Below are 12,369 nucleotides of genomic sequence, written 5' to 3'. Positions count from 1 at the left end.
CTTGATCCAGAAATCTTATGTAATTATAGACCTGTGTCAAACCTACCTTTCCTTTCTAAAGTACTTGAAAAAGTAGTGGCACAGCAGCTGAATGATTTCATATCCGAGAATAACCTTTTTGAATCTATGCAATCAGGACTCAGGGCTAACCACTCTACTGAGACAGGTCTGATCAAGGTAACAAATGATCTCCTACTGGCAATGGATTCTGGCGCTTCATCACTTTTGCTGCTGCTGGATCTTAGTGCTGCTTTTGACACAGTGCACCACAATTTCCAACTAGAACGGTTGGAAAAATGGATTGGTCTCTCAGGAACCGTCCTCTCATGGTTCAGATCCTACCTCTCAGACAGGACGCACTGTGTTAAATATGGCGAAATGACATCTGAGCCCTTTAATGTTACCTGTGGTGTTCCGCAGGGTTCAGTGCTTGGCCCCCTTCTCTTCAGCATTTACATGCTTCCATTAGGTGATATTATTCGCAAGTACAATATCAGTTTCCACTGCTACGCAGACGACACTCAACTATATCTTCCGTTGGAGGAATCTGCTACACTAAACTGTGGAAATTTGGAGGCCTGCCTCATTGAGATAAAAGAGTGGATGTCACTCAATTTCTTGCGTCTTAACTCTGAAAAGACCGAAATGTTAGTCATTGGTCCATCTAAATGCCGTGACTTATTCTCAAAAACTGCTGTGAACATTGACAAATGTCACATCACACAGAGTGACTCAGTTAAAAATTTAGGTATCATATTTGACCCTGATCTATCCTTTGAAACGCATGTAAAGAAAATTACTAGAACCGCTTTCTTCCATCTTCGTAACATTGCTAAAATTCGTTCTATACTGTCTCAGGCGGATGCGGAAATTATAATTCATGCGTTTGTTACCTCCCGTCTCGATTACTGTAATGCACTACTCTCTGGTCTCCCGAAGTCTAGAATCAAGTCTCTTCAGCTGGTACAAAATGCCGCAGCGAGGCTTTTAACTAGGACAAAAAAGTCCGATCACATCACACCGATTTTGGCTAACCTGCATTTGCTCCCAGTTAGCCTTAGATGTGATTTCAAGGTTCTCTTAGTATTATACAAAATCATACATGAACTTGCTCCCTCTTATCTTTCAGATCTGATTTCCCGGTCCGAAGCCTACGTTCTGAGAGTGCCGGTCTTCTGGTGATCCCAAGAGCAAAGAAGTGTTCTGCTGGTTTGAGAGTGTTCTCCATCCGGGCACCGGTGCTGTGGAATGCTCTTCCCCCTGAGATCCGATCTGCAACCTCAGTGGAAATGCTTAAATCTAAGCTTAAAACTCACTTCTACTCTATAGCATACGAATAACCTACTCTTCTCGTCGGCTCCAGAGCAGTGGGAATGTATAATAATATTCAGAAAAATAGTCTGTGTAATATAGTGTAATAATCTGTGAAGCCCTTTGAGACTCTTCATGATTTATGGCTATACAAATAAAAATGACTTGACTTGAGTTTAGGAAGATGGGCAGGGGGGCAGAGGTCAGGAGGAGTTTAGGAAGATGGGCAGGGGGGCAGAGGTCAGGAGGTAAGATCATATACATCGGTACATAATCATAATGATGTTTTGATAAAACGTAACTTTTCCACACAGATTTTATTTTCATTTAAAAGGCCTCCAAAAACACAATTTTAGTGGTTAAAATGTTTATTTTATCTTTTTTTTTAATATCCAGCTCTCACAGGGTTAAAGGACCATGTATATTATTTGATCACTAGATGTCGCTGCATTGTGTACTAGATGTCGCTGCATTGTGTAGCACATCCAAAAATCAAGGCATAGAGGCACAAGGAAGAATAAAAACTACGGAAACTAAAAATGAAGCACAATTTTTCCTATCATTTTTTTGTCCAAGCTTTTCGGAAGGTGTTTTGTTTTTTTTTTGGTACCTTTAGCAGCAAGATGGCTGACGATTATGTCAGCTACCTCTAGCTTTGGTTAATTTTATTCAAAATAAATGCAAATTGTTTGTAAGTTCATGTATTCTTTGCTTATTTTTAATCAATATTGTTTGTTTTTGATGAATGAAGTTTGTTTACCACTGGGAAGCTCTGAATATTACACAATATTATCATTACAACATTATTGTCCCTCAAAACAAGGACTAACAGGCTCAGAGACAGTCTCTTGCCGAGGGCCTTCACCACTCTAAAAAAGCTGTGAAAAAATATCTTGCCTTTGTATTGGAAAATGGGTATTCATATCTTATTCATCAACTTATTTAGGAATTGGGTTGCTGCTAAATGCCATTGCACTCTTGTTCTGATGCACTTACAAATTAACCGAGTCTCCCAACACTGACTTGAAATTATGTTTGCCTGTTTATCATGACATTCTTTTTATATGATTTGATCTATTTTAAGGTTTAATTATGTGTTTATTCTGGAGTGCCGTGTATAATGTCGTTGTAAACAATGTTAACACCGTTGCGAAAGAGAAGACAATTGTAATCCAGAAAAAGTTACTTAGTTTTTTTTTTTTTTTTTTTTATCAACAGGGTTTTGTTTTACCAATGCTGTTTTGTACAGTATTGATTTGGCGACCGACAGCAAGATAAACACATACACAAAAACAAAGAAAAGAAAAAGGAAAAATTGCAAAAAAAAAACAGAAAATTGACCATGGCCAAATGCAAACCAACATATTCTATAAGTAATACAATGTGACCGTACCAATTAAAATTTACTGCTTGATTAAATGAACGGATATGCAGTTTTTATAGGCAGTTGTAAAAGGTTAAATCAGTGAATATGTTCAGATATACTGCCTATTGTAATTTAAAATTTACAATACAGCACAGAATATTTCAGATTATTTTAACACAGGTCAAGGGAACAGATAGATTGTTGATGTGTTCACTTTGTATTGCGTTGTACTAATTTTGGTCAAGTCAAGACATGTTTATTTGTATACCGCTTAATCACAAAGAATGTCAAAGGGCTGCACGGACCACAGATTATTACAAACCACAGACTATTATTACATCATCCCCTGATCTAAAACTTACATGAGGGCAAGGAAAAACTCCAACACCTCAACATGAGGAAAATGAAGAAACCTTGAGAATGAAATGGTATGCATTTATATAGCGCTTTTCAAGTCAATGAAGACTTCCCAAAGCGCTTTACAATGTGCTTCAGATTTCCCAATAGCGGCCGTGCAGCCATGTAAGGCGCTAACCTGCCTATTGGGGGCATTAGGGGTTCCGTGTCTTACCAAAGGACACTTCGACATGTAATACGGAGGAGCCGGGATTCAAACTGCGACCTCTTGATCCCTATACTACCAACAGAACCTTAAAATCCCATGGATAGTTAAAAGCCTTGCTTCAGACTGATTAGTGTACAAAACCATATGATGTTTAAGGTTTACAGCTGAGAAGTAGTTGCTAAAATTACAGAATATTATTTATTTTGGGTGTGATAATCGTCACTAAACATTGTAAGAAATGAAAATTAACAAGACTGTAGATGTTCTTGTACAATATATTGTCACGTAATTGCCCCCGAGATATGGTCGTTCAGCAACTAGTTTTACACAATAGGCAGATGTTGCATTTTTTGATTTTTTAATTCACATAAACAAGATAACAAGTCCATCCCAATTTGAATGTTAACAGTCCAAAATGAACATGCAATTTATCATCTTTTCTACGGGGTTAGAGACAAATATGAACAATACTGTTTGGTAGCAGCTTTCATTTTTTTCTGATAATTTTTCGGGGCCACATTACCCCCACCAGCACAGATTAGCTCTTCTACGCTCTTGTGACCTCCCTCCACTAGAAATAATCAGAATCTTCCACCGAGTTTTACTTAGAACATTAAAGATCATCTGGACAGGTAGACGTAACGTAACACCAAAGGTCATTGGTGCGCCAAGTCACGTGATATACCTCCTCCATTCTCGCGACACCTTTTATTCACTACACTTCAGGTTTCGCTGTCATGCAGGTTGCCAGGTTTGCCGGCTTTATTGCAGCACTATAGTTAAAGAAATCGAACAATCAAATCGACAACCTCCCATTTTTAACAGTATTGATTACTTTTGATGTAGTAATTTGGTCATTTTTATAAGTAAAGTACATGAGATGGCTTTAGAATAACGAATTATTATTTTTCAAGATAACTTTACGGAAAGCCATTAGCTGGATGTGGCAACCACGTATCAGGCTGTAGCTCGTTTCAGGTGTCGAAGTTTCGTCTAAACTCTACGGAAGTGCGTACAGGTAAGGCCGTCTCACCCCAGGTCGTATATGTATACTTTTTGAATACATTTATGTATAATTCGTTCTTACTTTATGTTTTGACCAGTTATTTGCGGCCGCAATGCGCATTTGTGTTCATAGTGTTAAGTTACCAAACCAGTCTGCCTGTCAATGCTAAACTCGCTTTCTTTCTGTCTACAAACAAAATAATAATAAATCAGCTCACCTGCTTTAATCAATACTTTGGGTGGGTGGATCCCTTAACCACTAGGGTCGTGGGGGCAACATTTCCTGTGGTGTGTCTTGGGCAAGTACAGCCTGGTGGCGCTCATCTCTATCCAAGCCAACACGTTTCCCCTCGGTATCGAACCTTTCGCGTATAAGTCGAATGGGCGAAACAGTTTCCTCTAAAATCATTACTCTTCAATCCCCAGAGCAAGTCGTACACCAGTAATTAAATGAAGGATGCACTAGAGGGCCCAGTTGAATCAGGTTTCTCCAGTTTTGTGCAATTGTTATACTTCATCGAAGCAAAGATATGATTTAAATACTTTTATTCCTCTGCGAAGTCATGTCTCCTGGCAAGCTTTTCAATAATCTGTATTATCATTTGACCCTGCTGTGCTTACTTAAATTTAGAATCAAGAATTCACTAATGCAAAATTATAAGAATTGCTGTGTTTTAAAAAAAAATCTTTATTCAAGTAAAAAAAACCTCACTGAACATCAAGGCCTTTGTCATAATTACTTCATAAACAAATGGTATGAATGCAGGCGGAGGCATGGTTTAAAGCGGTGTTTTTCAACCGGTGTGCTGTGAGACCTTTTCTAGCGTGCCACAGAAAATAGCCCAGTTCTAATCTTTGACAAAAAAAGCATGCCATTGTTCAGTATTCTTGTTTTCTTCCAGTGATGAGTCGAACTTCAAACGCCATTCATATCACAGGGTGGAAGCAGTGTTTTATATACTCATTATCTACTCATAAAGTTGTACATTATGTTTAAAAGCTTATTTTGTTCGATGAAGCCATTCATGATTGGACTGAGAAGTAAACATTTTGCACATAATTTAGCTGATTTTATTTAATACAAAATAATAATGTTAATTGTTTTTCTTATGTTACTAAAAATAAAAGTAAGCATTAAAATCAGAATTGTTCAGCTGTTGGATCATTTTTGCTCACTTCACTCTTAATCAGGTTAAAATATAGTAAAGTTCCAAATTACAGCAACATTATTCACCATAAAAATGACCTGTATTACCTCTTGAGCCATGGTGACCACTAATAATAAGAAAAACCTGCGACTGTCAATTTAGGCACCATGATAATTCATGCTGGTGCCGGGTAATTGATTTTAAAACTTTTTCAACAGACAGTGTGCTTCAAGATTGTTTAATGAATATAAAGTGTGCCTTGGCTCATAAAAGGTTGCAAAACACTGGTTTAAAGAACTAAAAATGTCAACACTGAGAGACCTAATCCGTTATTTCAATTTATTTAGCAGAAACAAACAATAAAGAGAACTCTGAAAACTTGTTTTTCTCCAGTGGAGTCTATATCCATTTGATTATGTCATTGTTAATTCAGTAACACTGGCTTTGTTGTACTGTCTGACGCCCAAATGACTTCATAATATTGTCACACAGCTTCCCTGTAATCACACACCTAATTCCGACAGAATCACATTTACAGGTGTGGGGATGGAAAATAATGCTATAAAATTGAAGCATGTTCATTCACCCTCTCAGAACTGCAGGCAACATAATAAATGGTTGTCCAAAGTCCACTCAATATGTTGTCACTGCAGTGAATTATATAAGCGGGGCTGAGCACAGGATCCAGACATTGAGACAATCAGTGCTTGGTTGTGGATATTGCGCAGTGCACTCATAAAAGCAATCAAATGCTAGTGCCCGATTTGCTTTGTTTACTTAGAATTTAACATCAGTGGTAAAATGCCACCACTCCCCATTGTGCAATTGTAAGGCCAGTGGAAACGTAAAGGTCAAACACAATCCGTGCACTTCAGTCCCTGATTCCAATTCTGTTCATATTTGGAGAAACAAAAATATAAATAACACTTGTTTAATCATTTTATCTAAAGGTGACATTTTCCCTTAAAATAGCATTAAATACATTTTCCAGTCTTCTCATTTTGTGTTCATGATGATAAATGGCCACAAGAGGCTATATCTGACTAGTATGGTCAAGTCAAGTCAAATTTATTTATATAGCCCTTAATCACAAAAATGTCTCAAAGGATTGCACAGGAGTATGGGCCTCTGCTTTGAAGAGGCTAGGACTAGCCCAGTAGCTGTATTTGTTGTTGGTAATCACCTTTCCTCACTAAAAACTAATTGAAAGGAGGAGGAGGAATAATCCGGTCCTTTTTTATTGTCCCCTTTATTTTTCTTTGTTCATTTACTTAAACTCCAAGGGAAGGGAGGAATCTGTAATTTCTGATGCTGTGGCATGCATTCAAATTTGTTATACTTAAACATTTCAGTACGATTTAGTTTTAATTATAACACAAACTGATTCTATTAAAATGACTCCTGTTAGTGTTTTCATGAGAATCTGCTTGTTTACGGCTGTTGATTGTTATTGTTCGATCACAGTTGAGTGGCAGGAACTCCGACAGAGCGGACATTTTGGCACAATGCTTTCCCGTTGCTGTAAAACATATAAAGACTGGATACTCTATAGGGTCTGTTAACATGACCAAGTTTGATCATCACAAAAGAACCGAATCAGGATCTTATACAGATCCGAGGATCGGATCGTTACTACCATCATTGGAACAACATTTTATTTCTATTTTCTTTTTTTTGTCTTTTTTGTTAAAATGTTTTATTACGGTTAAACAAATAGTTGTGGACTGCTGTGCTGAAATATTACAAATGTAATTGATGTTATCAAATAACAGTAACAATAACAGAAATCTTGAATAGTTTTAATGTCTTTAGTGCTCGCTAAAAACACTGCAATAAATGTCTTCGTGTTAGCAAATGTTATACTTTTAAAATGAGAACATTAAAAAAAAAACCCTCATGAAATCAAACTTACTCACTTTTTGACCTGTGACAAACATTGACATGCAGAATTGGCTTTTTGGCTGCATTATATCAATTGCATTCTACTGAGCATGCAGAGTCTACCAACATGGAGAATCACAGTTCACGGATGCCTTAATTGCATAGGTCGTTGGGGCACCAAATAGGACGCAGCTCTGGACAGGCTTCTCCACTGTTTGTTGGCCTGTTCTTGGGTTGTGGCAAAGTTGGCAAAAGTACATTCGTAAATGTTGTTGGCCCAGTTAGTTTTTGGTCTTTCTCTCCTCCTGCCTCCTTGGACTGTGACCTGGAGAATTATCTTGGTCAGTCCTGATGATCTTGTGGCGTGACCATACCACTGAAGTTTCTGTCAGCGCAGTTGACAACAGTTCTTCGTAGGGTCCAATGTTCCCTCTGATGGTGTTGGGCACAGTTTCGTTTGTCACATGGACTAAATAGCTGATGCCTGTAGCATCCTATCTCTAAGGTCTGGATTTTTTTCCAGTTTTGCTGTGAGTGTCCATATTTCCCAAGCGTAGAGAAGGATTGAAGTAACTAGCGCTCGCAAGAGTCTGATCTTTGATTTCACTGCAATGATCTTGCCCCTCAGATGGTCTGAACTGGTTTCTGGCCCATATTGTACTTTAGCATGGTGCCCCATAAAGCGGTATGCCATACTCTGTCAAATCCCTTCTTGAACAAAAACGTGATATTTTTCTCTGGTGTTTTTGATTAAAAATCTGTTCTGTGGTGTTCCTTCCTGCCGTTTTTTTGGCTAGGATGTTTTCAGCCTGTGGTTTCAGTCTTTTCAGTAGGACCTTTAGCATAACTTTACTTGCATGGCTCATGAGACTAATGGTTCTATAGTTGGATTATAGTTGGTTTCCTTTCTTTGGTAGCATAATTACTAGCAATTTAGTCCATTTAAGCAGTTGTCTGTTTTTTTCTTATTGTCTTGCATCAAATTTAACAATAACCACAGTAAAGGCAGGGAAAAATCTTCATAGTAAAATTATGTTTTACCACATTTCAGAGGTTTATTTACATTGTTCTGTAATGTATGATAGCTTCTTGCTTCTTCAGTACTGTCTTTGTGGTCTGTCTGTCTTTTTCTTTCAGAAATGGGTTGACTCATAATAATCCAAGGGAATTTTGGCGCAATATAAAATGTTATTTCATTTGCCAGCACTCATTTGATATTTTTTTTAAATGGGAATGTGTCTTAGCAATTGCAGTCTTTCCCATTGCTCTTAAATCAAGTCTCTAAATCACCGTGGACCACTGAAGTGGGATTCATTCCCAGACTTTTGGAAGTTCCACTCGGCTGAACACAGAAAAAAAGGTAATAGATGGTTACCGTCTGTCTGCCTCTGTTACAATGTAGCTTGGTCAGAATAAAGTTAAATACCAAATGTGTGTTTTGCGCCATGTGGTTGCGAGCCGCCAGTGAGTTATATCCACAAAGCGGAGCGTGCGCAGGCCTTCCCGAAATAACTCTTCCCTAGCCCATTTTCAGTTTTCATACTGCCATTAACTAGGAACGGGAGTGCAAGTTTGAACGTGTCAACCAGGAATTTGTATCAAGTAATCTTTGTTGTGTTTATTTTTATTAGATTTTCTTTCTTTCCTTTTTTTTTAAAAACTCTAAGCAAAGGATGAGGTATTCAAGCGTGCTCATTGCTGACTTCAGTGATGTGTTTCATGTCTAGGGATTTCAGTAGCCTGCAAAGATGGACGGCGCTCCGTTCAGTCGAAAGTCATGGATGACGCAGTCTTTGCGAGTTACTGCAAAGGAGATGTCCCTTGTGAGCGGGCGAGGAAAAAACAACGCCATTGCTGAGCGCTTCTCCAAGTGAGTCACCTAAAGAATTTTGGGGCGCATATCATGTATTTTGTTTTCCTGCCTCTTATTTCCTATGAAAATCCTTCATGTTAACTACCTCAAAGGACTTTTGAGTATACATACATGTGGATTGCAAACTTTAAAATGTTACTTTAAAATGTTTTTTTTCTGCACTATGAATGTTTTACCAATGCTCAGAACAGTACAGAGAACCCAAGCCTTACAAACTGTTTCTGCAGTTAGCAGTTTTTATCTTGCCTTCAGATTAGAGCTTTTTGGGACCAAGACTCCACAGTTCAAACAGTTTTTTTTAAGGATTGGTAGGGTAATGCACAATCTTGCCATGAAAGTTGTAACAATGCATGAGACCAGAGTAAATAAACTACAATCTCCTCAAATTACATTTAGGTTAATTCTTCCTATAATTTATGGCAATTTATGCCAAGAAGAAGTAATCTTTGCCTTGTGACTGTTTTCAGATATCAGAAAGCTGCAGAGGAGACGAATAAGAAAAAAGGAGTAAGTAATTGTTATGAATACCTCTTGTTTGTATAAATGCGTACTACCATTTCAAAAGTTTGTTACTTAAAAATGCCCTTGTTTTTGAAGGAAAAGCACTGTTCTCTTCTTTGAAGATTACATTAAAATAATCAGAAATACATCCCATACATTGTTAACATGCCAAATGACTAATTTAGCTTCAAATGTCTGGGTTTTAATGCAATATTTTCATAGGTGTGTAGATGCCCATTCCCAGAAACTAGCACTCCAGTGTTCTAACAGGACATTATGTTTGCTAATTGCGTTAGAAGGCTCGCCGGTAATTAGAAAACCCCTTTGCAATGGTGTTATCACTGCTGAAAACAGTTTAGCTTGTTAGAGAAGCTATAAAACTGACCTCCCTTTGAAGTTAGTCAAGTATCTGCAGCATCACATATGTGGGTGTGTCTTAACTTTCACAATGGCCAGAAAAAGAAAACATTCGTGTGAAACTCTGAAGTCTGTTCTGGTACTAAGAAATTAAGGCAATTCCCTTCAAGAAATTACCATGAAACTGAAGATCACCCGCAACGGTATCTACTGGTCCTTTCAGAGAACAGTACAAACTGAATATGGCAAAGAAAAAGCCATATCTCAGAATGGCCAACAAAAGGAATATACTAATATGGGAAAAATAATACAAACATTGAACAACTTATTTGACAAAAAAAAGAAGTGACTTTTTATAGAAAACACAAAATTGTCTGGGTGACCCCAAATTTTTGAACGGTAGTGTACATTGTCCTATTCCATTTTCCTCATCTTTGATTATAATTTTTGCACTTAAAACTGAAGTGAACCCAAATAGTGGATCCCTTTTTTTTGCATTCTGATTATTTTTGAATTAGTTGGAAACTGATTAAAGCATAAAATTGTCCTGGGAAACCACTTTACGATATGCTGTAAACTGAAGATTACATCACATTTTCTTACGCCTCAGATGATAACCAATCATGGTTTTGCTTTAGAGGACAAGTAAATCCTGATTGGTTTGGACCTAAGTACTGGGCAACATAAATGTCATTAAAAAAGTCAATAATAACAGGGTATTTGATCTTTACTCATAAATTCAAAAAACAATACTCTTCAAAATGCAATGTTTAGTGGTGGGCCCTCAAAACTTATTATTAGAAAATGCTTTGGGTGTGGCAGGTAAGTCAGTTGTTGTCTGCAGATGACACAGTGCTTGTGGCTGATTCTGAGGAAACATTGAGAAGGTTGGTAACGGAGTTTGGAAGAGTATGTGATAGGCGTAAGTTATGTGTCAATGTTGGGAAGAGTAAGGTGATGAAGTGTTCACGTGATGGAGTGGGCATGACGTTAGAAATCAGGTTGCATGGACAGGTGCTGGAAGAAGTTGAAAGCTTTAGGTACTTGGGTTGTGATGTGGCTGCAGTTGGTGGAATGGAGTGTGAGGTATTGCACAGAGTGAACCAAGGAAGCAAGGTTTTGGGTGCTCTGAGGAGAGTGATGAACAACAAGGGTATGAGTATGGATGTTAAGAGGGGACTGTATGAGAGTGTGATTGTGCCGACTGTGTTGTATGGTGCAGAGACTTGGAGCCTGAACGCAGATTTAAGAAGGAAGTTGAATGTTTTTGAGATAAAGTGTTTGAGGACTATTTTAGGAGTGTCAAGATTGGATAGACTGAAAAATGAAATTGTGAGAGACAGAACTGGAGTAGTCGTGGAACTGAGCAAGCGTGTTGATAAGAGAGTACTCGGTTGGTTTGGACACATGGAGAGGATGGATGAGGAGCAAATGTTGAAGAGGATCTACAGAGCAGAAGTCAATAGAAGGAGACCAAGAGGAAGGCCGCGATTGACGTGGATGGATGGTGTTATGAGTGCACTGCAGGAAAGAGGTCTAAATATAATGGAAGCTAGAGCTCTTGTTGGTGATAGAAAGGAGTGGGGAGGTGTTGTGAAAGGATAGTGGGATTGTGGACGCGTTTTTAAGGATGGGCTGGGCACCCGTATGATGCGGCAGGGGTAAACCAGTGAAAGCTGTCGGGCCCTGCTGTTGAACAAAAGAGTGTGTAGTGTCACCCTGACCCGAGTGACATGGCCGCTTTCTGGTGTCCCATTTCATCTGGAGGGACGAAAGCATGACCAACTTGGGTGCCGAGGTGCCTAACTTGTTTGGGTGTTTGGGCAATTGGGTTGGCCATGGTCCAAAAATGTTTGTGTTTTTTTTGCTATTTATTTCCCTTTTATTTTCTTTGTTATTGTATGTGTGTGTCTTGCTGTCGGTCACCCCTCTTGAGGGATAGGACCAAGGTAGATAGATAGCTTTGGGTTTATTTCCGCTTTAACGCTACCCCTTGAGCATCTTAGACAGCAAATCGTATTTACAAAACAACGCCACAGTTCCCTTTGCGGTGTAGACAGTTTTTTGAGCAGTGAAAAAAAAAAAAACCTTGTTCTCACACTGCTCATACTGAAGTAACCAACAAGTCCAACGGTGAAGGAACTGTGTGATTTCTTAGGAATGTTTTAGAAGTGATCATTTTACTTCATTTAAAGTGTCAACACATGAACATTAAGACAAAGTAAATCTTCTATTATGTCCATTACTGTAAAAATTAAAAGTTAGATCAAGTATCTTAGTATTATATTGAATAATAACGTGTGTCTTGTTATGAAATTTTAACCTCCCTTATCTTGTGGTGGCTTCAAAATGAGCACTTTGA

General features: G+C 38.2%; 1 protein-coding gene across 1 annotated transcript in view; it reads left to right on the top strand.

The window, feature by feature from the left end:
* Positions 1-3,870: 3,870 nt before the first annotated feature.
* LOC148364510 (LIM domain and actin-binding protein 1-like) overlaps positions 3,871-12,369 on the top strand; it is a 29,506-nt gene continuing 21,007 nt past the window's right edge. The window contains exons 1-3 of the mRNA XM_088338617.1: positions 3,871-4,260; positions 9,004-9,146; positions 9,617-9,656. Coding sequence (XP_088194743.1) covers positions 9,025-9,146; positions 9,617-9,656 — 162 coding nt within the window. The 5' untranslated portion in view covers positions 3,871-4,260; positions 9,004-9,024. The remainder of the gene's footprint in view (positions 4,261-9,003; positions 9,147-9,616; positions 9,657-12,369) is intronic.

Source organism: Urocampus carinirostris, chromosome 6 (assembly GCF_059441175.1).
Source record: "Urocampus carinirostris isolate Australia breed hairy pipefish chromosome 6, RoL_Ucar_1.0, whole genome shotgun sequence".
Taxonomy (NCBI): Eukaryota; Metazoa; Chordata; class Actinopteri; order Syngnathiformes; family Syngnathidae; genus Urocampus; species Urocampus carinirostris.
Note: the sequence above shows the minus strand (reverse complement) of the source record. Positions and strands in the feature narration are given on the sequence as shown.